The 18,448-nt window shown below is 45.9% G+C and overlaps 1 protein-coding gene across 6 annotated transcripts in view; it reads right to left on the reverse strand.

Moving 5' to 3' along the window:
• APP (amyloid beta precursor protein) overlaps nt 1-18,448 on the reverse strand; it is a 237,348-nt gene that overhangs the window by 1,925 nt on the left and 216,975 nt on the right. For 3 of the 6 annotated variants that reach the window (XM_037065133.1, XM_037065131.1, XM_037065129.1), the window contains 3 exons: nt 17,075-17,128; nt 11,062-11,162; nt 8,179-8,325 (listed from right to left, as the gene is read on the reverse strand). In XM_037065133.1, coding sequence (XP_036921028.1) covers nt 8,179-8,325; nt 11,062-11,162; nt 17,075-17,128 — 302 coding nt within the window. The remainder of the gene's footprint in view (nt 1-8,178; nt 8,326-11,061; nt 11,163-17,074; nt 17,129-18,448) is intronic. The other 3 variants (XM_037065134.1, XM_037065132.1, XM_037065130.1) reach the window with 1 other exon arrangement.

Raw genomic sequence — 18,448 nt, forward strand, 5'->3', positions numbered from 1 at the left:
CTGTAAGATTAAGCTGTCAATCATGAACTTGTTGTGTGCCCCGCCCCCCCCAAACCCAGTGTCACTGTTAGGACACAGCTGTGTGGAACCCTGTGCTGCTCTCTCTCACCCTGAGCAGGGTGCGCTCCCTGGCCTGCGGGTCGAGGCTGTTCCAGGGTCTAGTCTATCTGCTCTACCTCTCAGATTGCAGAGAAAAGACTAAGGACTTAACCATCTGCTGCATGAATAAAAACTTGCATTTGTTTTTCTTTTTAAAATTTCTCTTCTGCAAAAACCACTGGAAGATGAAGAAGAAGAAAAAAAGCAACACCAATGTAACCAGAATGCAGAAGCCCATTTTCCAAAGAAAAGGTAGGAGGCAGAGTGCAGAAGACGGTTTTTCCTTCAAAGCCATCTTTCTATTCTGCACATGATGGCATTGGGCTCCCCACACACTTTCCAGGAAAACACCGCAGGCCTGTCCCCCATGGCTGAGAGCTGCAAAGTGACCTTCAGTTCCTGGTGCAGTCTCCCCCACACTGCTGCCCCCCTGCCGCCCCACGGAGGGAACAGAGCAGAGTTGGCATGTTGCTGGTGCTAAGACACCGTGTCTGGGGAGGGGGCTCGATGTGACACTGTGACCAGGCCACACTGTCTAATGAGTAAGTGGGACTGAAAGACTGGAGCGGCCACTGTGGAAAAGAGTACGGAGAGGTTCCTCAATAAACTCAAAATAGTCACCGCATGACCCAGCAACTCTACTTCTGGGTGTTTATCCGCAGGAAATGACTCCACAGTGTCAAAAATATATCTGCACCCATTTGCTGCTGTGTTATTCACAACAGCCAAGACATGAAAACAACCTAAGTGTCCTTCGACAGATGAGTGAATGGCAAAAATGTGGCACATGCACACACACGCACACACATGCACAACTATTCACCATAAAGAAGGAACTCTTGTCCTTTGTGATAGTGTGGATGGACCTTGAGGGCACTATGCCAAGTGGAAAATGAGAAAGAAGAAAACTGGATGACATGAATTATATGTGGGATCTAAAACAATCCCCAAACTCAGATACAGAGAACAGTGTGGTGGTCGCCACAGACAAGAGGTTTGGGGTCAGTGAAGTGGGTGAAGGATACGAACTTCTGGTTATAGAACAAATCAGGTCACGGGGACTCATATTAGCAACACTACGCTGTATACTTGAGATCTGCTAAGACAGCAGGTCTTAAGAGTTCTCATCACAAGAAAAAACTCATAACTCTCTGAGGTGATGGGTGTTGGCTACACTGACTGTGGTAATTGTTTCACAACTTACACATGCATCAGATCATGTCCTGTAACTAGAACCAATACACTGTCTGTCGGATGCGCCTCAGTGAAACTGGAAAGTGGACCTGTCAATGTGCTCTGGCGGCCCTGTGGTCAGCTGCTGTGACCCTCAGAGGACATGGTTCACATGGACGCTCGGCCTCGCTGGCCTCATGGGGATAACCGCCCGTTTTCCCGTCAGCAGCAGAATGTTATTCAAACTTGGGCGTTCCTGCTCTGGGCCACCTCTTCACTGAGATGGCAGAGAATGTCAAGGTTAAAAAGAAACCCAGCTGCAGACATCCAGCTAAGGCTGCTGCATCTCCGAGTGCAGGAAGACCACAATGGTGCTGGAACGCTGAGGTGTCATAGCTGCACGTCCTCTGGGGCCGCAGCAACCCTCGCACCGACTGTCCGCTGTCATCCACATTTGTCACATGCAGAGGGACGCCTGATAATTCAACAGTTTATGCCCCTCCAAAGCCCAAAGCCAAGCGCTGTAGAGGGCCCTGCCAGAAATGCGAGGCTCGGGGGCTGGTGTGAAACCCAGGCAGCTAATCCTCCTCTTTCTTCATGGTCTCTTTTGTACGTGCTCCTCCTCTGTCCGTGGCCACCAGGAGGCGGCTCCTGTGTCACCATTCCTGCTGTGGGCAGCTTGGCTCTCAGACCTCCAGGGGCCTGGAAACTACAGGGGACAGGGTCATCGTTACAAGATGGCACCCAGGGAGTACAGACTGTAGCTCTTTTAACCCCAATCCCTTGGGAGCAAAATGTGAAACAAGAATCCCCATGTTCACAGATAAACCCATCACTGAAGGGAGAGTTTGGGCTAAGGGGAAGCCTTCTTCTCCAGCAGGCTCAGCGACCTGTCACTCACGGCTAAGCCGCAGCACTGTGTGGGCCATCAGGCGACCACACATCTGCTACCCCATTGTCACCCTGTGCAGACGAGCACCTTAATATAATGTCCCTTAAAGCAGACCTGGGGGGCCTTGGATCCAGGGGTGCTTGTTCTGGAAGGAACAAAAGGACAATGATGTCAGCAGGGACAGCAGTCCTTGCTGAGGTGCAAACAAGCACGCGCACCACCTCTGAACATTCCCTCCCGACCTGAACTGCACGGCAGCGGTAAGACCTGCGGCGTCTGTGTTCGGCTCCTGGTGCAGCGTGCGGTCTTCCGGAGTGCCCTGGTTCCTGGCTGCACACAGCTGGCTTCCAACGGGCCTCACACGGTCACGGCTGAGCCCACACAGCCCGAGCCGCATTCTCCTAACAGAGCCTTGGGGGGAACTTCTGAATTCTCTTCCTACTCCTTTCCCTGTGAGCTTGACTTTTTGGAACCAATGATCCCTTCACCACGTCCAGAGGCATTTACAGCCAACACACAGAGTCTGTAGTCTAAAAGGCACCTTAAGCCAGCGAACACCACACTTTAATGGCGTTCTGGATGGCCCCCAGCAGATGTGTGTTGATGGTGCCCTTTCAAAGCATGGCACCGAGTTAGACCGAAGCACTGAATCCTGACCCCTGCAACTTTCCATTTCAGATCCTCCAAGTGGATAAGGAGAGGAGATCAACGAAAATGTACGTGCTAATGACAGAGAGTGAGAACATAAAGGAGCCGGTTACTGGGCAGAAAAATGAAAGCAAAGAAAAGAGCAAGCATGTTCTCGAGCCCCTGTTCATCCCCCACGCCCAGTGTTACTTTATGCTCAACTGTGTACATGTTCCTTTCCTTCATCATAATCCGATCTCTTGATAAGTAGCTACGTTTAATGACCACATGGAGGAATTCCTCAGGTGGGCTCGGGAACCTTCGCTCTGCCTTCCCAATCATTTCTGACGTTCCCCCTCCGACCTTCCAATGTCCCATCCTGCCGCTGGCTTCAGGACACGTGCAGATTCTGAGTCCAGCCTTGCTTTTTCTCACCTCTGCTCCCCTCCTCACCTGCCCGTTCGGCCCAGAGGCCCTGAAACACCTGGTTAGTGTCACCCTCTTGCTGGGACAAGAGGACCCCCGAGACCAGAGTTTTTATAGTATCACCAGCACGATGGCACGCGCATCAGAAAAAGACACACGCCGTAACTCCCCAGAAAGCTAAACAGGCTACTCTCTTCTCATTTGGGCCATCGGCGAGATGGCTGGGGGGGTGGAGCGACTTCTGGTGTTCTGGCAACAGAGCTGTGAAGAAAAACGCTTTCCACCCTATAATCAAGCATGTGTGTCCTCCTCCCCTTAATTTTTGAAAGTTGAAATATATTTGACATATAACATCATGCAAATTTAAGGTGTACACGTTAACTGGAGATATTTATTCACTGTAATATAATTGCCATTGTGGTGATAATTAGTGCCTCTATCATGTTAGAGAATTATCTTTCTTTCTGGTGGTTGGAATAATTAAGTTCTAGTCTCTTTGCAAGTTTGATGATTGCAATATTGTCTGTGTTTGTCTGTGTTTACTATCCAGTGCCTTACATCTCTAGGGCTTTTTTACTACTCAAGTTTGTGCCCTTAACCAACACCTGCCCTACCCCTCTCCCCTTACAGGCAAGGTCTCCATTTAGGGGGACTGGAAAGAACGACAATTATATTTTCAAGTACCCACTGTCAACTGACATCAGTGTAGAAAGTACCATCTGCTACTAAACAGAAGCCGGGGTCAATGGGCTTCGGGCTTTGCAGGACCAGATTCTAACAGGCTTCGGGCTTCGCAGGACCGGGTTCAAACAGGAGCAACAGTGGGTAACTCAGCTGGAGCCAGGCTCCCCGGCCACCAAAGAGGGCGGCACATTTGGGAAGCAGTGCAGCAGAGGGTCACCGTGTCACTGCTTGCGGCCCAAACAAGGCCTAGTGATCTCCTTGGGACACCGTGGTTAATGGCTCACAGAATGGATCTTTGGCCTTACAGCCAACCAATCAGTAAATCAATGTTTACTGCTTATTTTTTAAAAACAAAGCCCAGCAAATGCTCCTTTCCCTCTGGTAGCAACTTCATGAATAAAAATACCAGGCTTGCTTTCATTTCTCCATTTCTGTTGGGATCTTCCCCTCTAAGAGCAAGAGGTTTCCCAGGGACCAGTGCCTTCGCATGACTTCTTCACGCACCGATGGTGTGAAGTACAGTGTATGCTGTCCCGACAGACTCCAGCCAGTCTGGCCAGAAATATTCATTTATCCCTTTTTGTTCTTAGGGAAGTGGGGTTACTCATTAATCAGAGTGGTCGAGTCAGAGCTGGAAACACACTTGTCTGCGGGAACTTGCCTGTGAAGGCCTTCGAGGATGGACAGAGAACACTGTGCGGGAGAAGCACTCCGTGGGGTGCAGACTGTGGTCCACTCTGCATGCCGTCTCACCTGGCCCAGGTGAGATAGCCTTGGTGCCTAGGCTGCCTTGCAGCTCTCCGTGTTGACGTTCGACCACCCCCACTAGACTATAACCTCCTTAAAGGGCAGGCATGGGGGACAGCAGCGTAGATGAAGCCCTGGCCCCACACTGCCCCACACGGCCCAATACGGGGCCTGAGAAAGCGATTCTCCAGGAGCACACAGGAGGCGGGACACTCACTCTAGAGAGGTTCCCAGTGGCTGTCAAAAAAATCAATGTCAAAAGAAGAGCAGACCTGCCCTCCCTATAATGTTGTTTCTTTAAGGATGTCTCTTGGCTTAAAAATTATTTCCTTCCCCCCCCCCGCCAGAATCTGTGTTGAAGTGTCAACTTTTCTGATCTTCCACACCCAAGGAGCCTTTTCTTGGGAATGAAAAGAAACATTTAACTTGGGTAGCTACGATTATGCCTTTAAGTCTTCTTTATGCCCTTCCAAGGCATAACCATAGATAGCTAGTTATCTATGGGTTTATTTTCAAAGAAGAAATACTTAGATGACCTTTGCATGTCTGATTCAGTCAGAAAAATTTTCAACACTCAGGTTCCCAGCCTTCTATTCTCGCCGCCCTAAGTCTGAGGCAGGGCGGGGGGCCGTGTCCTTTCAAATAAGAATGTGGTCAGTCCTGGGAGAGGCCTCCCTTTCCTGAGCAACATTACTGAGCTCTGGTAGGGGCTGACCTGTATCCCCCTCCAATTCATACGTTAAAGCCCTAACCCCTTGTACCTGTGATACAGCATAATTGTATTTAGAGACAGGGTCTATTAAGGTTAAATGAGATCATTCGGATGAACCTTAACCCGTAATTCTGCTGTGCTTACAAGCAGAGGTGGTTAGCACATGGACACGCACAGAGGAATACGGGGTGAAGGCACAGGGAGGCCTCTACAGTCCATCCCTGAGCCCTTGATCTTGGACTTCCGGCCTCCAGAATCGTGCGGAGCTGAACTGGATTTCCGTTGCTGCCCCCAGCTTGCAGCTCCGTAGTCTCCACCCCAGCAGGGAGGCCCCCGACTCACGCTGTTCCATCACCAGGTCAATGAGCTACCACGGGAGCCTAACTCTCGTTCACATCAATTAACCTACCGCTAAAATCAACTTTGTTACGTTGTTTAAACGATCGATGACATTAAGTAAGGTCTTACTGTATATGGCCTTTGTCACCAGAGACAGGCACTTTGGTAAAAGGAAGCTGCCTCTGGGATGAATATGTCAATCCAAGTCAATGAAAACACAATTATAGTAAAGAAATTAAAACGGGCTTTTGAATTACTGGAATATGTAAAACCTTTTATGTGCCCAAACCTGGAACTAAAATGAAAACCCAAACAAAACTGTTTTGAGTAGGAATGAGAGGAACGGATGCTAGGAACACTGTATCACATACTGTTTTGAAGGACACAAGCTCAGAAATACTATTTTAAAAAGAACAACATCCCAAATTTGATGACATTGTCATTGCTGATTTTATGTGATCACAACTCCAGATTGTCAATCACTCAGTTCTTTCATGTTTTGTTGCTCATTCCCTGGATTCATTCATTTCTTTGCTTTTTAGGACATCCATCCCCGTACAGACAGAGAAAATAAGACAGAAAACCAATTTCCATCAGTAGTTTCTGAGAACAAGTAGCCTGGAGACTTCAGGAGCCTAACAAAGTGAGGTAGGTGCCTGGGTTTGCCACAGACTTAGTACATTTAAACTGTTCCCGCTTCCCGACAACCAAACATGGTTTGGAGCACATTTCCTTGGGGTTAGTGAAAAATTTAACTCACTGGGAACATCTGGGCTTTTCTCTGAAGGAAAAAAACAATGGAGAGGATGTGGGGAAATGTGTACTTTGACCTTGGCCCTACTTGACTTGACATTGGGCAAACGCTTCCTTCTGGGTCTCTCTTCTCACCTACAAAATGAGAGGAGCAGCCCGATTGGTCACTGGGATCGCTTTCTGCTCTAAAGCTTCAACGCCTCTCTAGACGAACTGACCCTCTTTCTCTCATTGTTTTCTAAGAACTTACACATACCATGAGGTTCCCTGCCCCCAAATGCATTTTATTTTTTTTAAGATTTTTTAAAATTTTGATTTATATTTAGAGGGGAAGGGAAGGAGAGAAGGAGAGAAGTATGGTTGCCTCTTGTGAGTCCCCTGCTGGGAACTGGCCTGCAACCCAGGCATGTGCCCTGACTGGGAATTGAACTGCAATCGTGTGGTTCGCAGGCCCATGCTCAATCCACTGAGCTACACCAGCCAGGGCCCCAACTGCATTTTAAAAGCATATGAGAAACTTACTTGTAAATTTTACTTTTCAATACTTTGTACTATGGGTTTAAGAAGTCCTATTTCAATCTTGTAGCTTACTCGGTTTTGGTATGTAACCCACGGCCTCTGTGCTGTCCACAGACATGTGGGCCAGAGACTGGCCTGTGGGGAGAACAGTCTCAGGGGCGTCACTGTGCAGTGACTGCGACTGTCCCGGTGGGTCCTCTCACCACCTCCCGTGCACCTGCGCTACTGGCTTGGGGCTTGGATATCTCAGGTAAGAAGTGCAGGGTCGCAGGCTGAACATTCTGAATAAGCTTGCACGTTCCGCTCAGTTGTCTGGTATGATTATTTGCAAAATTTTAAGGTAAGACTCTTTACTGAATATTATTATTTGCTATGACCTAGTTTTGGTTAGAGATCAGGCTATTTAAGACACACAAAAAATCCGGGAATAAATGTGTTTAGATTTTTATTTGGAAAAAAAAAGCAACTTCCACTTCCTTTTTCATTTTTAAGTTCTGCTGTTTTTTTCTTTTCTTTTAAATGCTTGAGAATTGGTAATTATACTTTTTAAGCCAGGTATTATCATTAGTATTTTGATATTTCAATACAAATTATAAGAAGTTGATGTAGCAGTGCACCACCCCTAGTCATGGTACTTATGTCAGAAGGAATAAAAACCAAAGCAAGAAACAGCATGGATGGAACTGGAGAGCATTATGCTAAGTGAAATAGCATAGCCAGGTGGTGAAAGATAAATGCCATATAATCTCACCCATATGTGGAACCTAATCAACAAAACAAACAAGGAAGCAAAACATAACCAGAGACATTGAAATAAAGAACAAACTGACAATAACCAGAGGGGAGGGAGGAGGGAGATAACAGAGTAAAGAAGGGAAAGGTTTGTCAAGGAACATGTATTAAAGATTCACGGACAAAGTCAAAGAGAGCAAGGACTGAGGGCGGGAGGTGGGGGTGGGCAGGGCAGGGCAGGGCAGGGGAAAGCGGTGGTAAGAAAATGGAGGAGATAATTGTACTTGAACAACAATAAAAGAAAAAAATATCTAAAAAAGAAAAGACAAGAGCTGCAACTTGAGAGCCCCAGGTACAAATATGGATTTTTTTTCAACAAAGAGATACATGGATGATCCTTAGTCTAACGCCAAGCAAAGATATTCCCTTGTGGTCTTTAACTCCCACTTGCAAACACACAGCCATGGTTACCTACCTCCACCACACCATGATGGATGGACGTGTACTGTTTCTTCTTCAGCATCACCAAGGTGATGACAATCACTGTTGCTATGACAACACCGCCCACCATGAGTCCAATGATGGCACCTTTGTTTGAACCCACATCTTCCGCAAAGAACACCTTGAAAACAGTTAAGAAAAGGGATTGTAACGGCAGAAGATGTTTTGAGGCACATGTAAAGTCTCAGTATATTTAGCTTATCTCATGCTATAATTTGAGTTGTTCGTCACTCCATTTTGGGGGGTATACTTAAAAAAATCACACATTCTACTTAACTAAGAAGGACATACATAGTCTACGGAACAATCTACAATGTGTGGCAGGTGGGGTCAGCAAGTCTACTTTCCCCACCACGTGTCCCTGGGAAACCAAACAGAAGCCAAGAAGGACCTGAAACCCTCTGACAGGTGGACATTTGGTAGGAGGTGGGATGATAGACTGAATCTATCAAAAGGAGTTAAGGCAAGACTCACGATCACAAAAGGAGGTCAGCATTTTCCCAGTCCCAGTAGGTTTAAAACCCAGTAGGTTTAAAATTGGGAGACCTGACCCCTGACAACTATGCTCGCAGGTGTCCTAACTTCCTTAGAGGGACCTCTGTACGCAAGAGTAAGCCTTCCAAAACAAAGGAGTCAAAGAGAAGAAAAAAGACGTCTTATTGCCCACTTTTAGCCACACTAACTCAGCAGGACCCTAATTAACCTTGAGAAGCATGTTTAAAAGGCAGTTATTTCAAAGGGAAGTAGTATGTAAGAATTTTTCGTAAGTCACAATAACTCATGCTTTCTTAACATGCTGTCTCCAGAAACCCAACTAAATGCTGCTGTTTACTTGGATGAAATATAAAAAGCATCTGGAGACCCTTGTGCGGAAGAAATTTTTTTCAGTATGATACATTTATTGTACTACAAATCTTCCTAGTGTTTATAAAAACAAGTTACTCTTTTTCCAATTTAACGACTTTTAAACATAACTATAAAAGTAGACCACAACTTTTATCATCTTTTTATATAATGAGATGGTCTCATGCCAGGTCAATTGGCCTAACGACTACAAGACACAGATCACGTTGCTATATCAATGAAGGAAAACAGTTTCCTAACTACTGTTTACATTTAACATCAAGACAGAGTTGATCACGAAAAATGACAGATTTTCATAACCAAAACCCACATTCGAACAGTCTGAAGAAGCAATATAATATATAGCAAATTACGAGTTTTGCTCGCGGTCTGTGTGCACCAAAATTAGTAGCTGTTCATAAATATTTCACTTTCTGAAGAATTTGCTAGCTTAACGTATTTATAAAAAGCAAATAATTAATTAGCTAGTGAGACAAGTGTGAGGTAATCAGCAAGAAATGCAAGCCTGGACATCCTCCTATGTCTTTAAGAAAATACCATAATTTTGTAATATTCATTGCACTAATTATAGTGCATTATCTTATCAAGGAGTCCAGCAGCAGGAGCGGAGCCTTCTAATTGCTGCCGCTGCCATTAGTCACTGTCGAGTTACGGGAGTCACTGTAATTGCAGCGATGGACTTTTATGACGCGGGCCCCGGAAAACGCCAGTCGACACATTAATCTTCAGCTCTCTGCCCCAGCAGCTCAGTAGCGCCCCCCGTTCTTCCTGTAAGCTATCTCTTCAGCATCAGCCACATCAAGAACATCTCTGATTCTATACTAACTCCCTTGGATTAACTTGCCAATGAAAACCATGCTCCAAAAAGCTGAATGTCCTTTTACAAAAAAAAAAAATATGGGAGTGGAAATGCAAATTGGGATCTTGAGTCAGTTTTTGATTTGCTCCAATTAATTCTTCAGAGTGAAAAAAATCGAGGCATAAACAATACATTAAAAGCATCTCTTTTGGAATCTAATAGCTGGATTTATACATTTTATTTGTGAATCTTGGAAAGATAAAATTCCCCTTGAAAGAAAAATAAAAACCACACACAGCGAAGCTGAAACAAAAACAAGAGCCTGAGAAAGCCCTTCTCAAATATTATTACTGTTAAGATAATTTTATTGTCATTTCTCGTTCACTGCGGAATGTGTAATAAAATTGTCTCCTTTATTGATTGAACCCCCTTACTGTGCTCACTGATAAGATGGAAGGAACCCTAACATACGGCAGGATTTATCTGAAGCTTTTAGTAAAGGGTTTTTTTCCGTAATGACTAGAGCTGCCTGCAAAGGAAATGGCTGCCTTTTGATTTCCTCTAATTCTAATATTTTCGGGGGGGAAAAGGTGGGGGGTGGTGACTTTGTCTGAAAAGGAAGCTGCGGTTTTCCTGGCTCAGCCTGTACCAACAGCACCACTGGGAACGGCCTGCGGCGTCGCTCACCTTGGGAGAGACTCAGAGACCCCAGCCCAGATCCTACCCCCCACGAGAGGACTTAAAACCAGAGAGATTCAGGGAAAGGTAGGAAGGCAGGACGAGAGGGAGCGACGGAGGAATTACAAAATGTGCACTTAAGGCAATGGCCAGAGTAAAGTGTTCCGTGAAGCCAAGTAGTGTTTGCACGTGTTTGAGATTTTGATCCTTCAAATAAATGTATTATACACCCGTTTTCCTAAAAAGATAGAATGGAGGTTAATTAGCCTGGCTGCTATCATAAACAGCAGTGTTACTCTTAGCCCCGGGTGGGCTTAGCTGCTTTGCAGACCAAAGAACGAGACAGAAAGAGCCTGTCTTTCTTTTCTTCGTGTGTCCATGACGATCCTATAAGCAGGTGTCGTATTTTTGTGTGTTTAATCTGTTCCTTAAGTGGACGTGTGGCCTGGGATGGACAGGTGTTGATACGCCACCTGGCAAGACGGAGAGCAGGGAGGGGTCGCTTATTTTACGCACCAGTTTTTGATGGTGAACCTCGTATCCCGAGTCGTGCCGGAACTCCGCGTCCATCTTCACTTCCGAGATCTCTTCCGTCTTGATATTCGTCAACCCCGAACCTGCAGCGTACCATAAGCATTTAATTGCGACACACAGCACAGGCCACTCGTCTCCTCTGTCGGCAGGGACGCTACAACACGAAGGCCACCGAAAACCCTTTCTAGGCTCGAAATTAGACAAACACAGATGAACGACTTTTTCCCAGGAAAATGACATGCTATATATATATATATAAATCCTTAACCACCACCACCTATTTTAAACAAAAGAGACTTAAAGATGAAAGAAATCTGAAGTTAAGGCTTCTATTGCCTTTAAACACACTATATATATATATATCTATATCTACATATATATTTTTTTAATGGGGAAAAACAAAAGTTACATGTTAGTTGGGGGATTGGCAAGGGTTTGTTCCTAGAGTATGCTGGCTTGTTTTAGGGGCTTATTGCTTAGCTTACTGTATGTCTTTTAGCGTGTGCTCACATTCCTTCAGAAAAAAAATTAGAAAAGCCTTTAAAAATGAACATTAATTACCTGGTAGAAGAAAACTGCTACTTTGAGGCTTTGTTCCAATTGCAACTAAATATGCTCCTGTATTTACGCAGGGAGCATCATAAAAACCCTATCGTTTATCTGGCTGAGTGGTTTAGGCACAGATGCAGAGTGCCCCCCCCCACCCCTGCCGCTCGCTGACGAATGAAGGGCTGCAGCACACACTTTGGGGAAAGGCTTCTTCCGGTCTAACAGACTCTTCCTTTTCTATATGTTATTCCATGATTCTTCCACTAATTCTTACAGTGCATTTTGTTTTTCCAATAATTTGAAGCTTATCAACAAAATGCAAAGTCATTTTTTAAAACAAAAAACCAAAGCTACAAAGTGTAAATTTCTACATTGTATTTAAATAGCAAACGCCAAAGTTTTAGGATGAGAAGGGCTTTTAAAATCATCTCCCCTTGGAGATGATTCCCAACCAACCACCAGCTCTCAGCTCCAGCCCCAGCAAAAGGATGGCTTCTGTTTTCACGCAGCTTTGCCTGGACAAAAGCCTGATCAGTGGACAGCAAGCCTGATCTTCCCATCTGCATCAAAGCTGCCCAAGGACAGGCAACGTTGTTCCTGCTGATCTTCCTCTTACCGAGGCTACACATTCCCGGTTCCTTCAGCTCCCATGGGACCTAATGTCTTGCTCTTCATTTAGTCCCTCTTACCGTCTTGTCTACAAAGGGCTGTGAAATTGTCACATGCCTAGCTGAAACAGAGAAGCATGCTGTCCACAGCATGCGATGTAACGGTCTAACGAATGGCAAGCCTATCAGAAGGGAACAGAGGATAGCTGCCCATGACCTTGGGGACCCACGCTGGTGAGGCCCTATCACCCATCTCTTGTCCAGTTGCTCACCCAGTTTCCGTTCCTCAAGCTGTCCGAACACCTGACTCAAGACCAGTATGAATCCACACCTGCTTGTAGATATGGTGCCACCTCCTTCCCTTCTGCTCGTCAGAACTACAGCTTCTTATTCCTATTTCCCCAGCTCTTCTGTTCCCTAGATTCTGAGAATCATGCAGAACGACTCTGATTTCACCCTCAGGTTCTCTTGGCCTGTGATTTATCTGGGTCCTAATGATTTGAACTTGGGTAGAGACAGATGACAGTGTTAACATATGGCCAAAAATCCGCACTCCCCTCTTCAAGAGGTGAGATGAACTCCCTTCCCTTGGGGGGTGGGCTGGATGCAGTGGCTTGCTTCTAATGAATAGAGAATATGGGGCCAGTGATGGTAGGTGACTTCCAAGACGAGGTCATAAAAGGCATCACAGCTTCCTTTCTACTCTTTCTCTTGGTCTGGAGAAAGCCAGCTGCCATGCTGTGAGGACACACAAGCAGCCCTATAAAAGGGTCCCATGGTGGGTGCTGAGGTGGTCTGCCCACAGCCATGGGGTCGAACCATCTTGGAAACAGACCCAACTGCCCCAGTCCAGTCTCCAGCCATCAGATGACTGCAGCCCTGGCAGGTGTCTTGAGTGCAACCTCCCGAGAGAGCCTGGGCCAGAAGCACCTGCTGAACCACGTTTCACAGCTGGGGCATTACAGTGATAGCAAGACACTAAATGCCTGCTGTTTGAAGATGCTAAGTCATGGGGTTATTTGTTACATAGCAACAGATAACTAATACAAGGGACTACTGCTTTCCTTTCTTATCTTGATCTATCTTGGGTTTTCACTTCCTTTTATAACCAGGTTGTTCCCTTTAATATAAACATAAAAGACAGAAGGACAGTCAAAGTGGGACAGGTTCCCTTTCTTTCATCTTTTGACTAGTGCTCTCACTGACTGTCCCCGCCCCCCATCCCCAACCCTGTCCTGAGAGCGGCAGGGCTGCCCGTTCTCACTTCCTTTCTTTAAAATTATGAGCACTTTATCCTAAGTTTCACCTCATCTGGCCTCTAATCGTTCTGACAAATTTTTATTGGACTGCAATATTAACACTCTTATTTATTACTAGTTGTACATTTTTAGCTTTCTATAAACCCCTTTAAATCTGAGATCCTTGCAGAAACGCAGTGATTTCTTTATACCTCATCTTTTTTTTCCTGTTCAGGGTATAGCAATGCAGTAGTTAATGTTATATTTCTGAGATTTTTAAAAAAACTCTTTTGAATATTTTTTTCTTTTAGATTTGTGGGACCAAATAATCACATCAAAAATAAGTCAGAAATCAGCTTCCCACTCAAAAATTTAAAAGCCCACACTGGTTCTGAAAGAATACCAAGAACACTTTTAATGGTTAAAAAAATTCAAATTCACATATCAAGGCAGAGTAACAGATAATTATAGCTCGATAGTTTGAGACTTTGAGCAGAAAAGAGCTCCTGCTAGGTCATTTTTCTACAACATGTATAATCATTTTCTGAAAAGACTTTCTATACATTAAGCAAATCTCACTAAAAGGAGAGAAAAAATAATAAGCATGCCCATAAGAGAACATCAACGATAATAAGTTGATATTGCGTGTAATAAGACATGATGGGTAGATTTAAATAAACTGCAGGGACCTTTGTTTGTGGGCTCCCCAGAGGCATTTTCTGGGTTGTGCCGATCCCAGTTTCAGGCCCAGGTTTCTAAGTCATGGTGAGTACGGACAGCCTGGTGTTCATTGGAGGGCCAAGGGAGGCACATCCTTCATGAAGCCTCTTACATAGCTTGGGGTCAAGGACCTGGCTTCCTTCATTAAGACTGGAGAAGGCTGGTAATAAATTATAGTGGGAAGGTTCGCTTTCCACCCCTGCGAAGACGCTGCTAATGTATTTTTCTTCTTTATTCTGGTCAAATGGTGTAACTTGTCCTTCCGAGTCCATTTTTCTCTGGAAAGGAGCCTCGGTGGGGAGCTGTAATGGCCACTCTGCTCAGAAACCACCCGATACTATGTGCCCCATCTGACTCTATGTTCTAGGAGTGACAGAGCCTTGGTGTTTCAGACATGAAAGTCAAGGACAGCGGAGTCTGTGTCCTCAGTGGTGATGACACAAAACCCTTTCTTTACTAGTTTCAGAGTGACAACAGTGATTATTCAGAAACAATGTGATGCTATGACAATCCTGGGGCAGGTTTCCGAGTGTGCAAGATCTAACGATACAACACGGCACCTCTGACTGCAGCCCAGAGTCTTACGACGTGTGGTGATGGGAGAACCAAAACTAGTGTTACAAAATGGGGGGAAATGGCTCCAAATCCTCAGCAGACTCACTAGAAACACAAAAATATAGTCCATCTATACAGTCCATTTATATGTCTGTATGTGCATCCAGCAACTGCAGCTACCATACGCATGCCTCAGCGAGAATCCTCCTCACTTCACATCTGAGCATTCTTTGCCATCTACGGCTTCTTCGACTGCGGGAAGCCAAGCCTTACGCTGTGTGAGGAAGGAAGCGTGGCCCGGGCCGTGCCCTTGTCTGCACAGAATCACTCCCCTCTTCTTCGCCAACGGCTGTGCCTCAGGTCCTTCCCAAACCTCTCTCAGACCCCGTCTCCAGCACGTGCCTGGGTAACACGCCCCTTGTCAGGGCCCCAACTGCTCCCATCAGACACCGGGGTTCGTATTCCTACTTTATGTCTCCCTGCCTTTCCATTTCCAGCTCTTCTTTCTGGATATGCAGATGCTGGGTGTCCCTTCAATTCCACTGCAAGCTCCTCCGAGCAAGGGATTTAATTTCATTTCTTACTTAACCTTCCCGCAGCATTTAATGCATTGATCTTTGTATCAAAACGAAGTATGGCTATCATTATAACAAAGACTTTAGGTGAGCCTTCTCTCCATCTATACATCACAACTAATCATTCTCTAGCTCTTTGCTTAAAACAGAATGTTTTTTGTTGGATAATATGTGGAAAAGTCTCCTTCGTGTTAGGTTGAAAAATTCGACTTTGGTGGTACCACCCCATTCTGGGTATTTCAATAGGAACAGAACCTGGTGTGTCCCATGTAAGAGACCTAAATAAAATTTAACTCACATTTTATGCTTGTTGATGAAAATCACCCCTTTCTTTAAAAATAAAGTAGAGAACACTGAAAAAAAGGCCTTGGGCAAGTGACCGACCTAGTCTGGTCTCAGCTGCAGTTAGAATGAAACTGACCCTCTGCCTTGGGCCCCACCGGTGGGCTGAACAGGATGCGAATGGCAACAGCTGGCTCCTTGACAGTAACTTGTGTGACACTGGTAATAAGGAAGACATTAAGAGAGCCAAAGCCGTGTCCAATTTACTCTAATTCAAGTTCCTCGGAGAAGCCCTCCAGACAGAGATTCATAAAATCAAGGAGATCTGCTGTCAAGACGTGTCATTGCACAGGCCCTGCTGCCTTGCTCATCAGTGCCGAGGCATGAGGATACCACGAGTCAGACTCTGGTTGGGGACAGAACTGGCTGAAACCTGTGAGAGGGGCAGGGTGTGCTCCTGGCCCCACGGCCGACTCTATCTGAACCAGGCTTCTCTGTGTTAACCTCTTCGAAAGAGGTCCATTTCCCACTCCCTGATTACGGCACAGGGACATTATGAGGCTAAAGAAGAAAAGAAATATGCAAAGGTGTGCGCCATTAGAAGTAAAGTCTCCCAGGACTCAGAGATTTGTTAATTCAGTAACTTCTCTCCTTTTTGCGTCACCGACAATGCTGCCTACTGTCAGCTGGGTGAGCTTGTGCATGGACTCCAAGTCCGGTGTGCACCTGCCCCTGTTGTGGGGCCAGAGTATTCTTAACACTAAGCCTGAGACTCGGCCTAAGTACAGGGCACAGAGCAAAAAAAAAAGCTTTTTCTTAATACTTGAAAAACTGTGAAAAAAAGAGAAGTGTCTATTTTGGTGCGAATGGGAATTTTAAGTAGTAAGAGAAATAAAGGACTTGTTTGCAAAATTATGCACATACATCTCTTGTGCTGTTTTTGTCAGTCTCTGAGAATAAGTCTATACAACCTACAAAACAGGAAATGTGAACATTTCTGGGCTGTGGAGATACCCGAATTCTGAAACGTTTAGAAAACCACACCCTTTTGAGGAACGGATTGAAGTCTGGGCCCGGGAGTGCAGTTCGAAAAGGGCCGTCTGGATCCCAAGGGGAAAGGGTGAGGCGCGCACTGCAGGGACGGCGGTGCCGCCAGACAGAGCTGCATCTGGGCGGGTTTCCGCTTCTGAGGACAAGCAGACTTTCTGCGATCCTCTCCACTTAGAGGGACGAAGAAAAAAAAGGTGGAAGGGCTCTCTTATGGTTTGCAAAGGAAAGCTCAGAAAGAAAAAAAAAACCTTCAGAAATGGAGCATAAGGAAAAGCAAAAAGGGAATGAGACAAAAAAGCTTGGTTTCCAAGTTGTTTCAATCTACGCATTTTGGAGGTGCTACTGAGGAAGGAAGGGAACGGCATCTGCTCAAGCTCAAGCGAAAGATGCTGAGGGACAGGAGGTCCCCGGGCTGTACCTGGTCGAGTGGTCAGTCCTCGGTCGGCAGCAGGGCGGGCGTCAACAGGCTCGACTGGGCACAGGAAGCAAGATACACGGAAAGCAAACGAGACAAATCAAGATGGTAAGTTGAGGCTCCTGAACACAGAGCAGGGAAAAGCATGTGCAATTCACAAGTTATAAAAAAGGAGCAGCTGGAAAAGAACCACAGTGAGTTAATCCTGAGTGTCAGGAGCGGCAGGGGGACCGCTTCACGAAAGGCTAATGGCCCTTCGGTGCCCACCCCACCCCTGAGTTCTCCCATAGCGCACTCTCCAGGACACGCAGCAGCCTCGGAGTGGGGCTGGGGGGCGTGTGGATTCCCCACTCAGCGAGTTTACCCACAGCTTCTTGTCTTTTGATTCGAAATAAAACCTATTATACCCAGCCCAGTGGAAAATCTTAAAGATACCTCCTTTTACCACTGTCCAATCTTATCTTATTTTACAGTGAATTAGCTATAAAAGGACTCCATTAAATCTCCAGGGGAAATGCAAACATGAATTTATCGGGAGAGAAAAGTTTTACTGCATCGCCTGCCTTTTAGTGAATCGAATTTATTCCCAGTTGGAGGGTAAAAGAGAGAAACCAAAAAGTAAGTTGGTCAGTCAGTCTCTCTCTCTCTCTCTCTGTAAAGGCTGATTTGAATAGATGACATGCAGCTGAAATGTGTGAAATGCGGATATTCCCTTTCGTATTTGTGGTCCTTCACAATGTCTTCTGTGTGAGTATTCTGGGTCCAGCCCAAGGAAAACAGTGCAGGCGGCAGCGGCACCATGGCAGTGGTCACCACTGTGTACCATCGAGTGCTGTTTCCAAAGGGCTTCTGATTCTCAGAAATACTAACTTGAACTGAAACACTGGTCTTCGAAGAAACAGGCAAGGGACAGAAACAAAGCTTTTCGGATTAATAAATGGACCAGAGGCCAACGGAGCCAGGAGAGGGGGAGGGCCCCCTCTCTTGGGTGAGGCCTGGGAAATGGAAAGGTGGGAAGGTAAGACGGCGTGAGCAAAGGAGTCCGTGGGAAGACGAGGTATGCTGGATGGATGGCTGTTGGACCGGCGGTTTCAGTCAGAGCAGCCCAGGCATGCAAGGTGGGACTATCAACCTGAATCGATTTTGAATGTCACAGGCAGGAAGGAACAGGGAGGGCAAAGGAAGTGACAGCATGCCACGTCTCCAAAATATGAGAAAACAATGTTTCTGAGAATACTAAGACATCTGGACGAGTCAGCAGAGCCATGAGGCTTGGGTCTTCCTCATGCAGACAGTGGGATGGGAGAGGAGACAGGAAGGTGAAGACAGGTCAACCTAACTTTGACTCTGTCCGTGATTGGACACGAACACTCAGAA

This window comes from Sturnira hondurensis, unplaced genomic scaffold (genome assembly GCF_014824575.4).
Source record: "Sturnira hondurensis isolate 20B ecotype Veracruz unplaced genomic scaffold, ASM1482457v3 Scaffold0015596, whole genome shotgun sequence".
NCBI classification, from domain to species: Eukaryota; Metazoa; Chordata; class Mammalia; order Chiroptera; family Phyllostomidae; genus Sturnira; species Sturnira hondurensis.